The 23,881-nt window shown below is 41.8% G+C and overlaps 1 protein-coding gene and 1 pseudogene across 1 annotated transcript; both read left to right on the plus strand.

Annotated features, from left to right (window-relative positions):
- The first annotated feature begins 15,657 nt into the window (after positions 1 to 15,657).
- On the plus strand, positions 15,658 to 17,382 carry LOC135543891 (insulinoma-associated protein 1a-like; annotated as a pseudogene).
- Positions 17,383 to 19,784: 2,402 nt separating this feature from the next.
- Positions 19,785 to 23,876, plus strand: LOC135544275 (cation channel sperm-associated protein 1-like). The gene is made up of 10 exons (XM_064971762.1): positions 19,785 to 19,930; positions 20,061 to 20,174; positions 20,263 to 20,422; positions 20,608 to 20,843; positions 20,960 to 21,023; positions 21,140 to 21,212; positions 21,303 to 21,348; positions 21,475 to 21,562; positions 21,719 to 21,833; positions 23,737 to 23,876. The coding sequence occupies exons 1-10, from the start codon at positions 19,798 to 19,800 to the stop codon at positions 23,773 to 23,775; spliced, it is 1,068 nt and encodes a 355-aa protein (XP_064827834.1). The 5' UTR covers positions 19,785 to 19,797; the 3' UTR covers positions 23,776 to 23,876.
- Positions 23,877 to 23,881: the final 5 nt, after the last annotated feature.

Raw genomic sequence — 23,881 nt, forward strand, 5'->3', positions numbered from 1 at the left:
CTCACGCCCATTCAAATCACACTAAAGCCAACCCCCTCCTTCTCCTCCCCTCACACACACCACATCACCAATCTCTCTCCTCCCCCTCTCTCTCTCTCTCTTTCGCTCTGTCAAAGAGAGGCTGAGGCAGCAATAGACCGCAATAGGCAGGATGTGCTCTTCTCTCTCTCTCTGAGTCTAATCTGTTTTCTATATTAATGGTTGGATGATTAGGGCGACTAGATTAAGCGACCAATGACTAAGTGCATCTAGCCTGTCAGCCTCAATGTGCTATTCTAAGAAAATGTGTGTGTTTTGGGTGGAGGAAGGGTTGGGGGGCAAATTGTATTTATTTATTTTTTATTTAACCTTCACTTAACGAGGCAAGTCAGTTAAGAACAAATTCTTAAGGAGCATGTGTTTGCATGTTTATGTTTGTTTGTGTTTAGGGGAGACCTAGTGTGTCCACACTAAACAATGAAATGGTTGCCCAACAATAAAAGTACATGGTTTACTAGACTGACCATTAAGAGGACTGCCATCACTGGTCACCTCCCCCTCCCCTCCCATCCTATCCCCTCCCCATGCCTTTCCTCCCAGCAGGTGCTCTGTCACCTGACCTTGTCCTGCATGCGTTTCCATAGACATTACCTTGTCTTCCTAAGCCCAGCCATGGCGTGCTCTGATTATGTCATCCTACCAAAGCACAGGCGTCAGTCCCAGACTGAACACGGGAGATGTTTATGAGAGGGGAGAATTATGCTGCGCTTTGTGAGCCTTTTACTGTGTCAAATGAAGGTGTTACCACTGAGGATGATGGTGTTTTCCATTTGTCTTCGATGTGTTGTGTCAGCACGGTCATTTTTCTCCCTTTTTTCAGATGGATTTTGTCACTATGGGGTAAGGAAAATCACAGCCTACAGTACTGTGTACCTCACTTTAGAATACAAGACTGAACCCCTAATCCCAGATGCTCCTCCTCTCATCACGCTCAAATGCATCCTCATGTTGGAAACACAGGGCATAAAACAACATGTCATGTATGCTGCATGACTCATAACATTACAGGAATATCCAATATGTGCGTAATATAGTCACAAATATGTGTATATTGTATGCATTAGTACATGGTTTCTATACTCAGTTAGGTGCTTCTTTACCCTTACTAACTAATAGCCTTAAAAGTCCAGCTTTAAACAACCCTTTAGCTTATGTGGCAGTGTAGCTGGGGTCCAACTCCATCCCCTAATTACTGTATATAATCCCCCCCTCGCCTGACCATGTGGCCCTGTTAGGAGGTCACCAGCTCTGGCCAAGCCCACAACAGAGCCGAGTGTGGGGGTAGGGTGGGGATAGGAGGACGGTGTTGGGGATAGTGAGTCTTCAACGGATTACAACAAAGGAATAATGATCATAGTTTAGCATACATAAGACAAGCATTTTAGTGATGGCACTACAATGACATTGGTGTATATCATTGAATGACACTTTATGTAAAAAAAATAATGTACATTCACTATTATTATATTGCATTTGAAATGTATTCAAGATACCATTCACACATGGCAATGCAAAACCCAATGAATAAAATATATACTTTTCATCAACAACTTGTTTATTTAACATCATGTAGAGGAAATATCTCTTTCAAATAAGTGTTACATTATATTGGTCCAACCATTTAAGCAGAAAATAGTTTGTAAGTACTGATTGTGGATCAGATAAATATTATTTTCTATTATTCATTTGTATTTAACTAGGCAAATCAGTTAAGAACAAATTCTTATTTTCAATGGCAAACTAGGAGTAGTGGATTAACTGCCTTGTTCAGTGGCAGAATGACAGATTTTTACCTTGTCAGCTCAAGGATTTGATCTTACAACCTGTCGGTTACTAGTCAAACACTCTAACCACTAGGCTACCTGAGTGGTGTTATTGTTGTCAAAGACCAGACGACCCCCAGCTCATTTACTCTGGGCACTATTTCCCCTTCCTATTTTGTTGGAAAATCAGGAAATGTGGCCCAATGAAACGAGAAGCTGACTGCGTCACTTTATATCTCTATCAGAAACAATGGCTGAAAGGAATTCTACTGCTGTCACATTCTCCAACCAAGACCATCATGCTAAAACATACTGCATCTATAATATTTAGCAAGTCTAGCTGCCTGGCTAGTGTGTTTTATTAACAGGAAAATGTAGAGTGGTTGTGTTGGCATTGATATAGGCCTAACATTATTACAATCCAACCTATACAGAGAAATCAAGTTCCTGAATAAACATTCTCTTATAGGCCCAAACAAAGTGAGATCTGGAAATTAACTAAATTTCATGGTTGTTGTTACCCATTTCATGTGAATACATGTTGACAGTGACACAAGGTTTCCACATCCTTTGTCATCTCGCACATCCTGTGTACGGTTAAGTTGTCAGTACTATCTCACAGCAATAGTCAGTACTACAGCGACATCTATTGGCAAAGTGATGTGACGACAACCTTGTGCCATTGTGACCAGGGCCCAGACTTTGCACCAGTTATTCTCAGAAGAGACAAAAAGGGAAAAGAAGGTGTGTTTGATATATCTTACATCTTACACCTTCTCTGATCCTTAATTTACATTGTTCATTTCCTTCTCATAATAACAAGTACATAAATACATCAGGCTATTTATTATGAGTATGGAGATAGATGGTCACTATGACTTCTTTCAAGATCATATTTACCAGCTGCTTAATAAAACTCAGAGTGCTAAGACCATGACCAGAGATGCATAGGCCTACAGAATGTGGTTTCAAGAAACAACACCAGGGCTCTTTTATCAAGATTAAACATGTTCATTAACTCTCTAGTCGAGGACAAATAAGATTTCTCATGCGGAGGTTAAGTTGGTATTATGACGAGTCACTGAAGGTTTGTGGGAGAAGAGTGGATGACTAGAAAAGGTACATTTCCTGAAGTAAATGTGTATGCTTGCTTCAGCTATCTTAAAGAAATGGTATGGTATTGTAAGTTTAAATTGTTATTTATAACATAAGAATATTGTAACAACGGCAACAACTGCTATAGAAATTATAACCCTAACCCTAGATTAATGTACCCACGCCAACTCCACCTTGTCCACATCCCGGTTCAAACCTAACCCTCAACCACAACCCCAACCCTAACCCTAGCCTAAACCACAACCCTAACCTCAACAACAACCCTAACTCTAGCCTCAACCACAACCCCAACCTCAACCACAACCCTAAACATAGCCTCAACCCTAACCCTAGCCTCATGTCCACATCCCAGTTCAACCCTAACCCTCATATCCACATCCCGGTTCAACCCTAACCCTAGCCTCAACTACAACCCTAAACCTAACCCTCATATCCACATCCCGGTTCAACCCTAACCCTAGCCTCAACTACAACCCTAAACCTTACCCTCATGTCCACATCCCAGTTCAACTCTAACCCTAGCCTCAACCACAACCCTAACCCTAGCTTCATGTCCACATCCCAGTTCAACTCTAACCCTAGCCTCAACCACAACCCTTACCCTAGCTTCATGTCCACATCCCAGTTCAACTCTAACCCTAGCCTCATGTCCACATCCTGGTTCAACCCTAACCCTAGCTTCATGTCCACATCCCGGTTCAACCCTAACCCTAGCTTCATGTCCACATCCCAGTTCAACCTAACCCTAGCTTCATGTCCACATCCCTAACCCTAGTTCAACCACAACCCTAGCTTCATGTCCACATCCTGGTTCAACCCTAACCCTAGCTTCATGTCCACATCCCGGTTCAACCCTAACCCTAGCTTCATGTCCACATCCTGGTTCAACCCTAACCCTAGCTTCATGTCCACATCCCGGTTCAACCCTAACCCTAGCTTCATGTCCACATCCTGGTTCAACCCTAACCCTAGCTTCATGTCCACATCCTGGTTCAACCCTAACCCTAGCCTCATGTCCACATCCTGGTTCAACCCTAACCCTAGCCTCATGTCCACATCCTGGTTCAACCCTAACCCTAGCCTCATGTCCACATCCTGGTTCAAATCTAACAGTGTTTCTTTGTAGTCTTAAACAAATCTACTTTGAAACAAACATATACACCTCACACACATGGTTATGGGCTTAACAAAAAGAGGACACCTGTACCATGTCAGATATAGAGTTGAAATGTATTCAAATTTGAGTTTGCATCCCGATATTACGCTTTATATACATCTCAGAACACTGAAATTTAACAAAACCGTTTGACATAGAAACACCGGATTTTCTGTATTTAAAAAAATATATTGTTTATTAATTATGAAACTATTAAAAAAATATGAATAACATTCCACGAATGAAGCCACTAGTCATTTGACTGCAGGAAAGGGCTTCTGATATATAGCCATTGATTCTAGAATAATAGAACTTATAAATGCTTGATGAGCTTAGTTCAACTGTCATACCCCATCAGAATCAAATCAAATGTACTCAAATCAAATCAAATCCCCAAAAATTATATAGCCCTTCGTACATCAGCTGATATCTCAAAATGCTGTACAGAAACCCAGCCTAAAACCCCAAACAGCAAGCAATGCAGGTGTAGATGCACGGTGGCTAGGAAAAACTCCCTAGAAAGGCCAAAACCTAGGAAGAAACCTATAGAGGAACCAGGCTATGTGGGGTGGCCAGTCCTCTTCTGGCTGTGCCAGGTGGAGATTATAACAGAACATGGCCAAGATGTTCAAATGTTCATAAATGACCAGCATGGTCAAATAATAATAATCACAGGCAGAACAGTTGAAACTGGAGCAGCAGCACAGCCAGGTGGACTGGGGACAGCAAGGAGTCATCATGTCAGGTAGTCCTGAGGCATGGTCCTAGGGCTCAGGTCCTCCGAGAGAGAGAAAGAAAGAGAGAAAGAGAGAAATAGAGAGAGTATACTTAAATTCACACAGGACACCGGATAGGACAGGATAAGGACTCCAGGATAAGGACTCCAAACTGACCCTAGCCCCCCGACACATAAACTACTGCAGCATAAATACTGGAGGCTGAGACAGGAGGCGTCAGGAGACACTGTCGCCCCATCCGATGACACCCCCGGACAGGGCCAAACAGGCAGGATATAACCCCACACACTTTGCCAAAGCACAGCCCCCACACCACTGGAGGGATATCTTCATCCACCAACTTACCATCCTGAGACAAATCTGAGTATAGCCCACAAAGATCTGCGCCACGGCACAACCCAGGGGGGGGGGCACCAACCCAAACAGGAAGATCACATCAGTGACTCAACCCACTCAAGTGACGCACCCCTCCTAGGGACGGTATGAAAGAGCCCTAGTAAGCCAGTGACTCAGCCCCTGTAATAGGGTTAGAGGCAGAAAATCCCAGTGGAGGGAGGGGAACTGGCCAGGCAGAGACAGCAAGGGCGGTTAGTTGCTCCAGAGCCTTTCCGTTCACCTTCACACTCCTGGGCGAGACTACACTCAATCATATGACCCACTGAAGAGATGAGTCTTCAGTAAAGACTTAAAGGTTGAGACCGAGTTTGCGTCTCTGACATGGGTAGGCAGACCGTTCCATAAAAATGGAGCTCTATAGGAGAAAGCCCTGCCTTCAGCTGTTTGCTTAGAAATTCTAGGGACAATTAGGAGGCCTGCGTCTTGTGACCATAGCGTACGTGTAGGTATGTACGGCAGGACCAAATCAGAGAGATAGGTAGGAGCAAGCCCATGTAATGCTTTGTAGGTTAGCAGTAAAACCTTGAAATCAGCCCTTGCCTTGACAGGAACCCATGATATAAGCTTGTTTTACTCCAGTGTGTGTAAACAATGTAGCCTAATTGTACACACACACTGTATAACTAGAAAAAAATGCGTGCATGATCAATCCTTGCCTCCATAGCCATGTCTATGAATTTGAGAGGGGTTACATTTCTCTGCTGTTTAACGAAACAAGTTGCAGAGGGCCGTTAGATTTTTCTTAGAATTGGAGGCTGCAGCTTTAAGTGTACTGCTGCCTAATTATTCCGTTTTTGATTGTTTATCCATTTTTTTCGATCATTCCAATCAGCACTTCCGATGAACAAAAACAACTCCCATCACAATGCCTCTCCCCTATTTGACCTAGATATTTTGTGTGTATGTTTTTAATTTTACCTTTATTTAACCATCAGTTAAGAACACATTCTTATTTTCAATGACGGCCTGGGAACAGTGGGTTAACTGCCTGTTCAGGGGCAGAACGACAGATTTGTACCTTGTCAGCTCGGGTGTTTGAACTCACAACCTTGCGGTTACTAGTCCAACGCTCTAACCACTAGGCTACCCTGCCTCCCCGACATAAATGTATGTAGTTCTGTCATTGAGCTGTTCTTGTCTATTAATGTTCTGTATTGTGTCATGTTCTGTGTGGACCCCAGGAAGCTAATAGGGATCCTAATAAATTACCAAAAATACAACAGCGCCACCTAGGCCAAAGCCCGCCTAACTGAAAGTTGAACATGGTTGGTTGAGGTGAGGTTTAGGCCTATATGATTTTAGGACATGAAAAAGATTTGAGCGTTTTCCGCTAGATGGGCCAGCTGCAAAGTCAAAATTAGCTATATTGTAAAAATGTATGAAAGGTTAGGGTTAGGCATTAGGTTTAGCAGTGTGGTTAAGGTTAGGGTTAAGGTTAGGTTTGACTTTGTGCCTGTGCCAGTTAGAGAACACTCTGAAGAGCAGCCTCCAGAACAAGATGCATGAAAGAAAATGCTAACCTGCAAAAATGACATGAAAGTCGAATAGGCCTATACCTAGCCTACATTATATTTGTCCCACTATTAAATTGGGAGGGGACTGTGGATTTTTCTCAGTCCATCAGTACGTCCCTTTGTACATTAGGCTTATGCAATATCCCAGACAGCACTGGGATGATTTTGATGTAACTTGATAGTGAATGATGCGTCTTGCCATAGAGATCAGGCATTTACAAAGTTACACTGATTGGCCCTAGGCGGGAGCTGTGGTCATTGACTGAAATGTGTTCGTCATATGCAATATCTCAATTGGCCCAAGAGGCGCTGCATCATTTGTGGGGGACGACATGATACTGCAACCTCTTGCCTTATTTTTTATAAATTGACACAAAAACATATTTAAAAAATAAGGGTTTCTATTTTGAAGGAATTCAGATAAAAAATTCCACAAGAGGGGTCCAGAACACATCTGTGTTATCACTGCTACCTCCTCCTAATGTATCACAATTTCTGTCTTTAGATTACCCCCCTGCCTTTACCATATTTCATCTGACTGAATGGTGGAAAAGGAATTGGAGAGTCATGGTGCTGTAGCTGCATTTAAGTTGATTCTATTGTTGTTAGAGGGCTGTGTATTCATGTCCTCGGGAAACTGTACAGCTGTATGTAAATAAGACAGCACGAACTGCACATGGCCCACTAGTGCCACGGGCCAATCGCTGGCGCTCCTACATCCTTTCTCGTAGCAACAAGATTACACATTCAGAATTCCTCCTGCCCAGGCTGTGTGCTGAACAAAGGCAGTGTAGGCCGAAGATGGTGATGCCTCTGTATAGCCCATAGGCTGCTCTAGAGCCAGGCATTGAGGATTCTTCTAAGTACATTTTCAAGCAATTGCTAAGACTATGACGAATCATCAATGATGTGCGTGATGATGATGATGATGATGATGAGGATGAGGATGATGATGATGATGATTTCATTGTAGGCATAGTGGGTCACTTAATAGGCTAAAGACCTAAAAAAAAAAATATATATAATAATAATAAACAAAACTTGTTTTTTAAACCTACCTTACCTACTGAGGCTGAATTGAAATGTCAAATGTAGGACAGGCTCATAAACACCCCGAGGGCCCATGCAGCAATGCTCTTTTTGAAACAACATTTTGTAGGCTAACATTGTAGTTGTATTCGGTGGATTTAACATATTGCTAGGTATTACTGCACCGTTGGAGGTAAAAACATAAGCATTTCTCTGCACCTGCGATAACATCTAAAATTAGATTTTGAGGTTAATGACATTAGTTTGAACGTGTTGACCAGTGTATATTGCGGGTGGCACATTTTTTTTAAAACTAGTTTTCCCTTATAGGCCTCAGTGGAGATAGGTATTCCGTTAGTTTAAAAGCGCCACATTTGTGATTCCGTTTAATTATCCCACCGCTGAACAACCAGGGACCGCCAGTAATTGACTAAGTCAGGCAGGTCACGTCAAAGAATAGGACCGAATTCAATTCTCCAGCTTTATGCAAATAGGGTGTCACTGAGGTCAGGGCAGGCGCGTGGCTTGTGCCTCCAAAGGCACACGCTTCAAACTTCCAATTCCAACAAAGGTGGAAAGTAAAATAATGGGGGAAGTCCCCCCTTCAACCCCCAACACATAGGCCTATTCAAATACATGCCCTACGCCTCTCCCTAGTGCTATCCTCCTCGCGCGCCAACTTTTTTTTGTCTACTATCCCCAAAGGATGAAAAAAAAATCCAATAACAATCAAAGCTCCCGAGATAACAGACCGGTTGGGAGACACCATACAAAGGCTGGGGTGTGTGTGTGTGTGTGTGTGTGTGTGTGTGTGTGTGTGTGTGTGTGTGTGTGTGTGTGTGTGTGTGTGTGTGTGTGTGTGTGTGTGTGTGTGTGTGTGTGTGTGTGTGTGTGTGTGTGTGTGTGTGTGTGTGTGTGTGTGTGTGTGTGCGTCCTGAGCATATTCCAAACTAGATTGCTGCTGAGGACAGTGTCGGTTTCTCCTATGTATTTTATTTCAAGGCACATTAACACATTATCCACGGGCCTATTTCATACAGGAACTTATAGAATTGCAACAATATGCCATAGGCCTACACGCCATTTTGATGTTAAGCACAAAAGAGGCTAAAAACATGAATCAATGCAACTGACTGCTTAGATTGATTAATATTATCAATTTATATATATATATATATATATATATATATATTTAACTAGGCAAGTCAGTTAAGAACAAATTATTATTTACAATGACGGCCTACCCCGGCCAAACCCTAACCCGGACGACACCGCCCTATGGGTCCTTACACTGTAAAACAAAGTGCTTAGGATCTGAACACATAACTAAAAACTTTTCTGTAACACTTTTTAAATGTGTCAAGGATTTAGAATTTCAATGAAAATGTGTAAACACCGGAACATGCTTATTCCCTGTAACACATTTTAAACACACATTTTTCTCAGAACAAGGGAAATAGATTTTAAACACTAAACAATGGGGGTGTTGTTTTAACACTGTAGGGTGTGAAGAGGGAATTGCGTATTTCCCAGCATGCCTTTCAGGTGAATGTGAGAGATACACACCCATGAATGTGTTTGTTAGTGATTGAGAAATGTTTGTTGCATTATTGATAGCACTTTCACCAAAGTGATTGCCTAAGTGAATGTGTTTCAATTAGAAGTAAATATTAGCATAACGCTGTTAGTTATTGTCTAGTCATTCTCAATATTGTGGTCTGAAAATCCTGGCTCATAGACCTGCAAGTTTCTAAAGTGATGAGTTAGTCCTATCAGAATACAGCCAGAGGGAGGATATCCAAGAATTTGAATATTATATCACTCACAACCTGCACACAGAATGACTACTATGGTGAAGGACTTAATAAACAAAACTACATATCAATTAATCAATGTGCAAGAAGAAACATAGATATTAAAACAAACTATTCTAAAACTCAACCTGCAACAAAACATGCTGGGAAATATTATAATGCAGCCCCTCCCATTCATTTTCAGTGGGCGGGTTCAATTATATTGAGACTGCGGGGCACTGGTCTGTGGCCCGCAGGGTTGGGGAGTAACGGATTGCATGTAATCCGTTACATGCAAGGGATTACAAAAAAACTGTAACTATAATCCGTTAAATTACTAGCAAAAATATTGTAATCAGATTACAGATACTTTTGAAAAACTAGATGATTACTTCAAGGATGACTTTTAAATTCAGAAAGGATGTTTGCGAAAATAAATCTGACACTTCTCTGTTTTCTCAGGGACATTCAAATCAGTATTGAAAAAAGGTGCAAGTTTACGTTTGTTCCACCTGAGTGAGTCTGACCACAAGTCAGAGACCACTATGAAGAAGAAGGTAGGCCTTGAAATACATCCACAGGTACACCTCCAATTGACTCAAATTATGTCAATTAGCCTATCAGAAGCTTCTAAAGCCATGACATCATTTTCTGGAATGTTCCAAGCTGTTTAAAGGCACAGTCAATTTAGTGTATGTAAACTTCTGACCCACTGGAATTGTGATACAGTGAATTATAAGTGAAATAATCTGTCTGTAAACAACTGTTGGAAAAATTATTTGTGTCATGCACAAAGTAGATGTCCTAACCGACTTGCCAAAACTATAGTTTGTTAACAAGAAATTTGTGGAGTGGTTGAAAAACTAGTTTTAATGACTCCAACCTAAGTGTATGTAAACTTCCGACTTCAACTGCATATATATATATCAACTCAGCAAAAAAAAGAAACATCCTCTCACTGTCAACTGCGTTTATTTTCAGCAAACTTAACATGTGTAAATATTTGTATGAACATAACAAGATTCAACAACTGAGACATAAACTGAACAAGTTCCACAGACATGGAATAATGTGTCCCTGAACAAAGGGGGGGGGGTCAAAATCAAAAGTAACAGTCAGTATCTGGTGTGGCCACCAGCTGCATTAGGTACTGTGGTGCATCACCTCCTCATGGACTGCACCAGATTTGCCAGTTCTTGTTGTGCGATGTTACCCCACTCTTCCACCAAGGCACCTGCAATTTCCCTGACATTTCTGGGGGGAATGGCCCTAGCCCTCATCCAACAGGTCCCAAATGTGCTCAATGGGATTGAGATCCAGGCTCTTCGCTGGCCATTGAGGAACACTGACATTCATGTCTTGCAGGAAATCACGCACAGAACGAGCAATATGGCTGGTGGCATTGTCATGCTGGAGGGTCATGTCAGGATGAGCCTGCAGGAAGGGTACCACATGAGGGAGGAGGATGTATTCCCTGTAACGCACAGCGTTGAGATTGCCTGCAATGACAACAAGCTCCGTCCGTTGACGCTGTGACACAATGCCCCAGACCATGATGGACCCTCCACCTCCAAATAGATCCCACTCCAGAGTACAGGCCTCGGTGTAATGCTCATTCCTTCGACGATAAACGCAAATCTGACCATCACCCCTGGTGAGACAAAACCGCGACTTATCAGTGAAGAGCACTTTTTGTCAGTCCTTGTCTGGTCCAGCGACGGTAGGTTTGTGCCCATAGGCGACGTTGTTGCCGGTGATGTCTGGTGAAGACCTGCCTTACAACAGGCCTAAAAGCCCTCAGTCCAGCCTCTCTCAAACTATTGCGGACAGTCTGAGCACTGATGGAGAGATTGTGCATTCAGGGCAGGGTGGCAGGGTAGCCAAGTGGTTAGAGTGTTGGACTAGCAGCCAAAAGGTTGCAAGTTCAAATCCCCGAGCTGAAAAGGTACAAATCTGCCACTGAACAGGCAGTTAACCCACTGTTCCTAGGCTGTCATTGAAAATAAGAATTTGTTCTTAACTGACTTGCCTAGTTAAATAAAGGGAAAAAAATAAAAATTAAACAGTTGATGTTACTTGAACTCTGTGAAACTTTTATTTGGGCTGCAATTTCTGAGGCTGGTAACTTATCCTCTGCAGCAGAGGTAACTCTGGGTCTTCCTTACCTGTGCCGGTCCTCATAAGAGTTAGTTTCATCATAGTTCTTGATAGTTTTTGCGACTGCTATTTCCCGGATTGACTGACCTTCATGTCTTAAAGTAATGATGGACTGTCGTTTCTCTTTGCTTATTTGAGCTGTTCTTGCCATAATACGGACTTGGTCTTTTACCAAATAGGGCTATTTTCTGTATACCACCTCTACCTTGTCACAACACAACTGATTGGCTCAAACACATTAAGAAGGAAAGAAATTCCCAAAATTAACTTTTAACAAGGCACACCTGTTAATTGAAAAGCATTCCAGGTGACTGCCTCATTAAGCTGGTTGAGAGAATGCCAAGCTTGTGCAAAGCTGTCATCAAGGCAAAGGTTGGCTACTTTGAAGAATTTAAAATATAAAATATATTTTGATTTATTTAACACTTTTTTGGTTACTACATGATACCATATGTGTTATTTTATAGTTTTGATGTCTTCCCTATTATTCTACAATATAGAAAATGGTAATAATGAGGAAAAACCCTTGAATGAGAAGGTGTGTCCAAACTTTTGACTGGTACTGTATATCCATTGATTCTTAAAGAATATGGTCATAGTCATAGTTCAACTGTCACACTCCATGAGAACCCAAAATGTAAGTTTATCTTTGTAAATGTAAACAAACACTGTATCGCCTCATAACATGGTTAAAACAATCATTTTGATACAATGGATGGTCAGTACTTGCATCCATAGCTCTGTCTATTAATCTGACAGTGGTTGCATTTCTCCAGTCCTATCCCTCAGATTTTTACCAAAACAGAGGTGGGATGACCGTTTTGTTATTGTTTCATCTCTGGATTTGCCCTTTAAACCGCTGCATATTATCAAGATAACAAAGTGTCACCAACATAAAGGTAAACAATTGGCCTATTGGAAATGCAGCATATTGCATTCATTTTTCACATGTAAAAAGCACATTTTAGTGGTGCTCAAAGCATGCCATTCCATGAGAGCAACATTTATTTTTCAACTCGAATCAATGAGCCCAGTCAGTCCTCCATGACATCAAAATCATAAACAACAGAGTACAGCTGGCTAATAAATCCTTAGTTTTGGGGTTATGCTTGGTAAAACAATTTGGCTAATCTATACTTTCATATTTCCAAGTCCTATTCTTGAAGATCAAGAGGTATAAAATTTATTGGAATGACTAGAATTCTGATTGACTTTGGTTTTTCATGTAAAGATATCATTTAATCATATTATTATATGTAGTAGAAAGCGATGGGTTTCAAGAAGCCTACATAACCAACCTATAAAGTAAAATGTAACATCCATATATGGCCAGCTATGTAAACTTTAACATTGCTTTATCCTGCAATAGATGTCATTCAATTGGTGATATACATTTTTGTCTTCTTCTCATGCCTCTTAAGGGGAAAGTAATCAAAGTAACTGAATGTAATCAGATTACGTTACTGAGTTTGGGTAATCCAAAAGTTACTTTACTGATTACAAATTTGGACAGGTAACTTGTAACTGTAATTACATTTAGAAAGTAACCTACCCAACCTTGATGGCCTGTGATGTGAATCTGCAAAAACGGTGAGGGATGAGTGCCCTTCTCAAATGGAACAGTTCTCTGCGCCACTCGGTTATGTTGTCAACAAGGAAGCATGGTGCACCATCCAGAAACATATGACAAATTTTCAAACTAGTTTTCATTGGGGAAGCAGATAAAGCGTTTTTATCAAAAGCAATCACTTTTGCATGTAAAAACAGAATCCTACTTTTTACTGCACATGCTAAATAACGTCACTTTTGTTTTGAGACGACTTCGGCATTTGACCACCATTTTTCCTCATGCAGCGCAACACATCCTTTGCATAGACTGGATCAGTCTGCTGATTGTGGCCTGTAGAATGTTTACCCACTCCTCTTCAATGGCTGTGCGAAGTTGCTGGATATTGACGGGAACTTGAACATGCTGTCATACACGTTGACCCAGAGCATCCCAAACATGCTCAATGGTGCTCATGGTTAAACATGAGGTGATAACGGCAGAGGAATTGCACGACAATGGGCCTTTTCACTGTATCTCTGTGCATGCAGATTTCCATAAATAAAATGCAATTGTGTTCATTGTCCATAAATTATGCCTGCCCATACCATAACCCCACCGCCACCATTGGGCACTCTGTTCATAACGTTGACATCAGCAAACCACTCATCCACACAACGCCATACACGTGGTCTGTGGTTGTGAGGCCAGTTGGACGTACTGCCAAATTCTCTTAAATGACATTGGAGGAGGCTTATGGTAGAGAAATGAACATTCAATTATCTGGCAACAGCTCTGGTGGACATTCCTCCAGTCAGCATGCCAATAGTACACTCCCTAAAAATTTGAGACATCTGTGGCATTATGTTGTGTGACAAACTGCACATTTTAGATTGGCCTTTTTTGTCCCCGGCACAAGGTGCACCTGTGTAATGATCATGTTATTTAATATTCTTCTTGGCATACCACACCTGTCAGGTGGATGGATTATCTTGACAAAGTAGAAATGCGCACTAGCTTGGAAGAAAACAAATTTGTGCACAACATTTTAGAGAAATAAGTCTTTTGGAAATATGGAAAATTTCTGGGATCTTTTATTTAATCTCATGAAACATGGAACCAAAACTTTAAATGCCGCATTTATATTTTTGTTCAGTGTAGGTAAGATGACAGATTCCTAACACTGATCTGAATAAAAGGCATGGAAAGTCACATCAATTTCTCGTGACAATGCACTCTAAACAGGATGATGGGAAAGTAAACACTAGTGTTTAAAATCTGAACACAGGAGATATAGGTGTTCTCCTGGTTGGAAAGTGACTGGAAAAAGCTGACTATCATGTTTAATCTTGCATACTAAACAACCTGTGTTTAAGATAAGAACATTAATTGGCAAATCTAAATGCCTTATGTTTAAGTTTTAAACACTGACATTTAGTTAATAGGTAAACCTGTCACACGTTTCATGGCTTTACAGTTAGGCTATGGAAGATGTTTGGTCTGTGACCTTTACCATTTATTGATTTCAAACGTTTTTGTTGCCCTTTACAAGACAGCCCTGATTCAGATAGCTTTGCTGCTAATAATATGTATTTTTGTTATGTTGGGGGTTGGGTCTGTATATGTAATGTGTTTTTTCCGCCAGATTGTAAACGTGTGATAAAAATGGTTAATTTCACTGACAATGACATGACAGACTGTTTCTATTGTTGAGTTGAGACGTTTGACGTTGGAGGTATTCAATGTTTGCCACAACTAGGGAGCAAAATGTATTTAAACGTTGATGATAAAATAATTGATTGGCCTGAATTCCCAAAACGTAAAATAACTGCACAAATGGAGTTACTTTTTTGGTGATTTTTATTATTTTGATGTTGAAATCACATTAAATTAAATTGTTCAACGGGTTGAATGCCCCTGGACGTCTATGTTTAAGGCGCATTTGAGCAGCGCATCGGCACTGATCTGCATAGATGTACTGGTGCTGTGCCTCTTCCCTCTGCCTCTTTACCCCCAAACTGGCACAAGTCTGACTCACCCCCCCTCCTCCTTTTGAATCGTGTGTTTTGATGAATGGATGGACGGCTGCGGTACGTGTGTGTTGAATAGTCTCAGAGGACATGGGAGGATAAAGGCTGGATAAGTGTGGTGTGGCTCTGTGTAATCTGCATAATGGCAAGGGACCGTCAAGGACGGGACAAGTGGTCTGGGGGGGACTCCGCAATGGGGGAGGCTGACATCTGTCGCTGTGCTCCTCAGAGACTCCCGGTGGATCATGTTGCCGGGCCTTTCTATTGACGGCTGGACTGCTGCCATCTGCGTCCGAACTGACGCACAATGACCGCTCGGGGCCTTTATAAAGACGGAGACAAACGACAGAGGGCCAGTGTGGACAAGTACTGCAGAGCGAATAGGGCGCACTGCGATTAGACACGCCTCATTCCAATTTCTGGCCTCGACTTTAACAGCAAAATCTTATTGAGGTTGTTTATAACGCGTCGAGTGTGCTTCCTGACAGTCACCATGCCAAAGGGTTTCCTTATAAAACGTTCTAAAAAGGCTGGTCCTGTTTCATACAGGATACGCGAGGAGGACTTGGCGCTGGACGCCAACTGCTCTTCGCTGGTCGAAAATGCCCCGGCTCATGCACTGCCTTCCGTGTGCCACAACTTTATCAGAGTTCCCAGCCGGGTATTTTCGGTGGAATTCCAGAGTCTCACTGTGCGCCTTCACTGAGCCCGACCCGGCCTGACAGCGAGGGATATCAATACACACCCGTGGACGCCGCTCATCAAATGCTAAGCTCTCTTTCTTCTGCTCCAGCAGATACCTTCCCCGAGGCAAATTTGGGAAGTTTCACCATTGATGGTTCCCCAGTGTCGTCGTCTCTTCAGGAGATGACCACCAGACTGGACACCATGTGCGGGAATGCTAAATATACATCAGTGAAGCGGCCTGCCTCCTCCAACGCTAAATCTCCCCATACTAATTCTAAAAAGCGCAAGTCCTCAAGCTCCCAAAACCAAGAGAAGAAGTCCAGCCTCCGGGATGAGGTAACCACATCTCCCGTCCTCGGATTGCGCATTACAGAGGAGGCAGAGGATGAGGTGAAGCAACGCTCCAACACCAGCATTCCGCTTGGAGAATTCATCTGTCAGCTTTGCAAGGAGCGGTATGTAGACCCTCTCACTTTGGCCTTTCACAAGTGCTCTCGCATCGTCCGAATCGAATATCGCTGCGACGAGTGTGACAAAGTGTTTAGTTGTCCCGCTAACCTGGCCTCCCACCGACGTTGGCACAAGCCAAAGGGTTTCCAAGTGGAGAGAGTCTCATCACAGAGAGAGGAGAGCCGACCTGACACACCAACAGCCAGAGAGGCGCTCCCACCCTCCCCGCCACACTCAGACTCGGGCTCTGAGGAAGAAATTATGTTCAGATGCCCACAGTGCTCAAAGAAATTCAGAAAACAAGCGTACCTGAGGAAACACTTGGCCTTGCACAATAGGAAGGCAGCTAGTCATCCTCAGAATCAGTCTCATTCGGCCAAAGTCTCCGACCAACAACCCAACAGTCTGCTCGAGTCCCGCTCAGAAACACCCGAGCCCTCCTCCAAATACGCAGGGACTGAGTGCATCACAAAGGTGACAGGAGAGGTGTTTCCGTGTCGATTTTGTGGTGAAAATGTATTCTCCTCCTCCGGCCTCACCAGACACATAAACAAATATCACCCAACGGAGAGCAGACAGGTCATCGTTTTGTCTCAAACGATTTAATAACATCAGACTGTTTGTTTCGGGAATTATGACAGAATTCCATGTTTGGACAGAGTTCTTCTAAACAATTGTTGTGAAATCAGAAATATTTCTCCTGAATAGTTGGCTATAGTTTTGTGTAAATTCGTTTTGTTTTCTACAAAGTTATATTTATCTATCTATCTAATCAATTATTTATTTGATATTTATTTATTTGTATATTTAATAATGTATGTGTTTGTTTATTTATCTGCTCACATTTGTATTAATCATGTTGCTTTTGACTGTGATGATTTGCGTAATGATAAAAAAGCTATTTCGCATTGCCTCTAATTACCTCTGACCAAATTAATGTCATATTTTTCGTTGAAACAATATTACCATGCCAACTTCTTCCTAAAATAATAAAGGGAGTATAAATCTACTATGCAATTGTGTATTTGTGTATTTATTATATTTATATATTTATATGTATTATATTATATGTCATAGTGTTTTTACTTTTTGTTAGGTTAGATCCATTTCCTGCAACATACACTTACCATACATACCATATAATCTCCAACACCAATTCTAAAAGTATGCTCTTTATTTAGAGCAAATAGTCTATTAAAAAATATGGACTATTCCATGTCCCCATTTGATGTAGAATAGTCCTTATCGACAATACATTTTTCCAACTTTACGCATCGACCTTGACAGTGGTCATTAGGTCCAACTTCAGGGGAAGGGTGCAGTAGGAGTGTTTTCCAACTCTAGTCCTCGAGTACCCCCAACAGCACACATTTTGGTTGTTGCCCCTGACAAACTCCCCTGATTCAACTCATTGAGGGCTTGATGATAAGTTGACAAGTTGAATTAGGTGTCCAGGGTCACATCAAAAATGTGTACTGTTGGGGGTACTCCGTGACTGCCGGAAGTAGGATAACGCTTATTAAATTCCAAAGACAGGAAGTTGTTTTCGACTTCTTACGGATAAAAAAAAACGGAATAACAATTTTGCCTATATTTACGAAATTATGCACGTATCGTTGTTTTCATAAAACGTAGTGAATAGCCATTTAAAAAAAATATTCGTGTCACCTTTACTTATACAGGTAAGTCCGTTAAGAACCTTCTTATTTACAATGACGACCTACATTTCAAAACGTAACCATATTACTATTTCAAAATGTGTTAGAAATCGGACAAAATATAAGTAGACTACGTCCTGTTTTTTCCACCACTATTCCAAAATAAATTGAAATGGTTCAAATTGAAATGTTTTATTATAACAAGCCAAGGAAGTGTCCTTCGTTCATTTTTTGACGCAAGAGATCCTCTCACATCAAATAGAAACAATTGTTGTAAGCTAAACTGTTATCATCCCGCATCCTTGTGGAGAGAGAAAAAAAACGATAAATAATAGCGCAGTAGAGAATAATAGAATGGATGGAATAGAATGGTCAAGGAAGTGTTGAGAATAAAGACGTCCTTATGACGCACAGATGTATTTCAGTGGCATTCTCTACCCTTCCTCTATGCCGAAGGTTTTATTTTTCCAGAGACAATCCGGTAAATGCTTAGCGACTTGTTTGTATTGATGAATATTTGACATATGCCTTAATTAGAAGTGTTTGTAGCTAATGACACTGGGAATTGTGGTGAAGATAAAGTAGTGATGGCATGAAGTAATGTTCCCTTGGAAAACTAAAGTTCCTCTAAGTCTAACAATACAATAAATCATTGTGCTGCCATCAGAAAGTGCTCAAGATCCACTATGACCATTTTGGTGGTCAGTAGCTTTACATGTTGTTACAATAAGAGATTACAGGTTTGATGTTACATGTTTTCATTATACTTCACTGGTACTCTTCTCTGCAGTGTGTGTGTTTAGCCTGGAGTGCAAGATGGAAAATCGACCATCATACAGGCAGACAGTGGCTAGAAAGGGCAAGACACCCACCACCGCCCAAACTCACAACGTTTTACTTTTACATGGAAGAATGACTTCAGAATCCAATATTTATAATCCACACTGTCATCAAATCTCTCTGTACTTCTGTGTGTTTGTATGTCTCATCATCATTCATTATCTATTATGCAGGCTCAACCAGCCACCACAAGTCATCTGTAGCCTCCAAGCAGCCACACAAGAAGCGAGTGTTCTCAACATGTGAGGCCTTAGATGGTGAAATGTTGAAGAGGCTCATCCAAAAAGGTATGTGAAGTATGGTATACTGACGACTATCGTCATAGAGGCAAACTGTTCCGGAAAAGTTACAAATCACAACGGCCACTTTAATTATGAGTGTGCCAGAGGAGGCTGGTGGGAAGAGTTATAGGAGAACAGACTCATTGTAATGGCTGCAATGGAATAAATAGAAGAGTCAAACATGTTTGATGTGTTTGAAACCATTATACCCATCCTGTTCCAGTCATTACCATGAGCCCATCCTCCCCAATTAAGGTGCCACCAACCTCCTATGGTGCCACCAACCTTCTCTCTCTTCTCTTCTCTTCTCTTCTCTTCTCTTCTCTTCTCTTCTCTTCTCTTCTCTTCTCTTCTCTTCTCTCTCTTCTCTTCTCTTCTCTCTCTCTTCTCTCTCTCTCTCTCTCTCTCTCTTCTCTCTCTCTCTCTCTCTCTCTCTCTCTCTCTCCTCTCTCTCTATTCTCTCTCTCCTCTCTCTCTCTCTCTCTCTCGCTCTCTCTCTCTCTCTCGCTCTCTCTCTCTTTCTCTCAGATGAGCAGCGAAGGATCAGGGAACAGCGAAACTCTAGAAAAGGTTGGCTGAGGGCATGGGGTGCTCTGCAGGACTGGATGCATCAGCTGTTCAGGATCATTGTGGCCTTCACAGAAGACCCCATGTTTGACAAGTTCATCCTGTTTGTGGTGGTGCTCAACACAGGGACCCTAGTGGCCCAGACATTTGAAAGTGTGACTGTGAGAGGAGGTGTGAGAAACAGGGAAAATACATTGACTCTTTAAAATCTACTTTTAGTAAGTTCTCTATCCTCCTGCATAAAGAGCTCATGAATGGGTTGAAGTGTGTTAATGACATCTGTTTTGTTTCCCAATGCCAGGGTGGTTCTTCTCAGCTTTGGATTCCGCTTTTCTGGCAATCTATTTAATGGAATGTGTGCTGAAATTGCTTGTCTGGGGTCGACTCTACTTCAAAAACCCATGGAATGACCTGGGTAAGTAGCTGTTTGCATTGGCTTGGGATCAGTCTCCCACTGTTTCATCTCATTTCTATTTTTCCCCTCTGTTCTCTGCCTGTCTCAGACTTTTTCATCATTACGATGAGCCTCATTGACTTCCTGCTGCCACTCATTGAGTCTACAGGGAACTTCAGTGGAGGTCAGGCATCCACAATCTTCCGCATCCTCAAGCTCTTCAAAGGGGTCCGGGCCATCCGAGCGTTCCGGGTCTTGCGTACCATCCGGTAGGATGCATGAATGTTTTTCAGCATGAACTCATTATTCAGACCGACCACCTTTCTGTTTCATTTCCTTTCATAGGCACTTCAATGGATGAAGTCTGACACCCCAAGTACATAACCTATATTAATACATCAACATCTAATATCTTTCATCATGATTCAGTAACATGTCATCCTTTCCTTGACAGCTTTCTCCAAAATCTCCAGTCCATCGTGTCCACCTGTCTCCAGTCTCTCCAGTCCATGGGGGCCATCATCATCCTCATGTTCACATTCCTCTTCATGTTTGCTGTAATTTTCCGAGAGATGTTCAACGAGTCTGACCCGCATCGCTTTGGCACCATGTTTCGGACAATTTTCACTCTGTTCCAGCTGCTCACGCTGGATGACTGGGCTTTCATCTACTCTACCAGCCGAGACAACGGTGAGAGAGGGAACACTACAGTGTGTGTGTCATGCATGGTCTAGAAGTTGGGCATCATCAATCATCACATGATGTAACTATTTGTGGTCAAGACTTTAACTTTCTAAAAATGACAGGTGCACCACATATTATCATCTTCCTTGTCCTGTACATTGTGGTGGAATACTTCACTTTCCTCAAGTGAGTAGGCTTGAAAATGTTGCAACAAAGACACTACAATGCATGTCTGATACTCCTACTATGTTCTTCAAGAGCAAACACCCTTTTAATTGTACATTGTCATTTTATCTGCATAGTCTATTCATTGCTGTTCTCGTCGACAACTTCCAGATGACAATCAAGAGACGGATGGCGTCAAAGATCCAAAAGGTATTCCGACCATGACAAACAATAAGGCAAAAAAGACAGATACTGGAGTAGATGTTGCTGAACATACCACTGCATTCTTTTCTACTTTAGTTCCAGGATATATATGAGAGCGAGATGCAGTCAATGAAGAAGTTAGGTTGGTTGTTCGGTCGGTCCGACATTTTTCAAAAGGCTACCACATGTACTTGTGGGTGAGGCAAAATACAAACAATAAGCAGCAGAAAGACAGGACTGAACCAGTCTCCTCTCCTCCTGTCTGTAGAGCCCCAGCCTATTGAACCACAGACCGATGAGGAGTTCTATGAAGAGGCCCTCAAATTGACCTATAGTGAAAATAAGTATGGAAAGAGGTAAGAAACTATGTCTAACACAAAACAGGAGAAAAGCCAGCTGTCAATTTGGTTCACAATGCAAACAGAAAAGCCTGTTTTGCCAAGCCATTTTACAAACTAGTCTATGTGCTGTAGTCGCAATCTAACAAGAGCCCCAACATGACTGGTCCATAGGGAGATAGAGCTGATCACCAGCTACCTCAGACTGCTGGCATCCATAGATCAGAACCAGCAGACTTTCCGCTCTCAGGGCTGTGTTCTGGAGCGTCTCATTGACACCTTCTTTGAGGTGAGAGCATTTCTCTCTGTAGACATTCTCTCTGTAGACAGAAACTTCTGGAGTGGAGTGCAATATAGCTCCATTTTACTTACAGTTGAAGTCAGACGTTTACATACACTTAGGTCGGAGTCATTAAAACTCATTTTTCATCCACTCCAATAATGTATTGTTAACAAACTATAGTTTTGGCAAGTTGGTTAGGACATGCATGACACAAGTCATTTTTCCAACAATTGTTTACAGATTATTTCACTTATAATTCACTGTATCACAATTCCAGTGGGTCAGAAGTTTACATACACTAAGTTGACTGTGCCTTTAAACAGCTTGGAAAATTCCAGAAAATTATGTCATGGTTTTAGAAGCTTCATTTGAGTCAATTGGAGGTGTACCTGTGGATGTATTTCAAGGCCTACCTTCAAACTCAGTGCGTCTTTGCTTGACATCATGGGAAAATCAAAAGAAATCAGCCAAGACCTCAGAAAAAACATTGTAGACCTCAAGTCTGGTTCATCCTTGGGAGCAATTTCCAAACGCCTGACGGTACCACGTTCATCTGTACAAACAATAGTACACAAGTATAAACACCATGGGACCACGCAGCTGTCATACCGCTCAGGAAGGAGACGCGTTCTGTCTCCTAGAGATGAACGTACTTTAGTGCGAAAAGTGCAATCAATCCCAGAACAACAGCAAAGGACCTTGTGAAGATGCTGGAGGAAACAGGTACAAAAGTATCTTTATCCACAGTAAAACGAGTCCAATATCGACATAACCTGAAAGGCCGCTCAGCAAGGAAGAAGCCACTGCCCCAAACCGCCATAAAAAAAGCCAGACTACGGTTTGCAACTGCACATGGGGCCAAAGATCACACTTTTTGGAGACATGTCCTCTGGTCTGATGAAACAAATATAGAACTGTTTGGCCATAATGACTATTATGTTTGGAGGGAAAAGGTGGAGGCTTGCAAGCCGAAGAACACCATCCCAACCGTGAAGCACGGGGGTGGCAGCATCATGTTGTGGGGGTGCTTTGCTGCGGGAGGGACTGGTGCACTTCACAAAATAGATGGCATCATGACAAAGGACAATTATGTGGATATATTGAAGCAACATCTCAAGATATCAGTGAGGAAGTTAAAGCTTGGTCGCAAATGGATTTTCCAAATGGACAATTACCCCAAGCATACTTCGAAATTTGTAGCAAAATGGCAACAATGTCAAAGTATTGGAGTGGCCATCACAAAGCTCTGACCTCAATCCTATAGAAACTGTGTGGGCAGAATTGAAAAAGTGTGTGCGAGCAAGGAGGCCTACAAACCTGACTCAGTTACACCAATTCTGTCAGGAGGAATGGGCCAAGATTCTCCCAACTTATTGTGGTAAGCTTGTGGAAGGCTATCCTAAACGTTTGACCCAAGTTAAACAATTTAAAGGCAATGCTACCAAACACTAATTGAGTTTATGTAAACTTCTGACCCACTGAGAATGTGATGAAAGAAATAAAAGCTGAAATAAATCATACTATTATTCTGACATTTCACATTCTTAAAATAAAGTGGTGATCTTAACTGAACTAAAACAGGGAATTTTTTACTAGGATTAAATGTCAGGAACTGTGAAAAACTGAGTTTAAATGTATTTGGCGTATGTAAACTTCCAACTTCAACTGTACATATAAATTGATGTCTGCTGCCTCAGGCTGCGTGTACACAGGCAGCCCAATTCTGATCTTTTTACCAGGAAATTGGTCTCTTGACCAATCAGACCAGCTCTTTTGCAACAAATTGGGCAAAATATCAGAATTGGGCTGCCTGTGTAACTGCAGCCATAGATACCTGGAAATGTGCAAACAGCCAAGGAATAAGGCTTCTGATTCAGCTTCTAAACTGTTGTATTGATGTCCTTTTCAGGCAACAGAGGAGGACAGTCAGGGGAATGACCACGAATAGAGAAATAAGGGTCAAACCTTGTAAATAAACCCTTATTGCTTTATCCAGAGCAGTGATGGCAACTCAGATGTTATACTTTGAGAACTCATTAAAGTCATGAAACCCA

Source organism: Oncorhynchus masou, chromosome 8, assembly GCF_036934945.1.
Source record: "Oncorhynchus masou masou isolate Uvic2021 chromosome 8, UVic_Omas_1.1, whole genome shotgun sequence".
NCBI classification, from domain to species: Eukaryota; Metazoa; Chordata; class Actinopteri; order Salmoniformes; family Salmonidae; genus Oncorhynchus; species Oncorhynchus masou.

What these genes read in the sequence shown, in the direction of transcription:
- LOC135544275 (XM_064971762.1), top strand. Translation starts at nt 19,798, where the DNA reads ATGCATCAGCTGTTCAGGATCATTGTGGCCTTCACAGAAGACCCCATG. An exon ending in CTCTACCAGCCGAGACAACG is followed by an intron (nt 20,844 to 20,959) that starts GTGAGAGAGGGA and finishes TAAAAATGACAG; the next exon opens with GTGCACCACATATTATCATC. An exon ending in TCATTGACACCTTCTTTGAG is followed by an intron (nt 21,834 to 23,736) that starts GTGAGAGCATTT and finishes TGTCCTTTTCAG; the next exon opens with GCAACAGAGGAGGACAGTCA.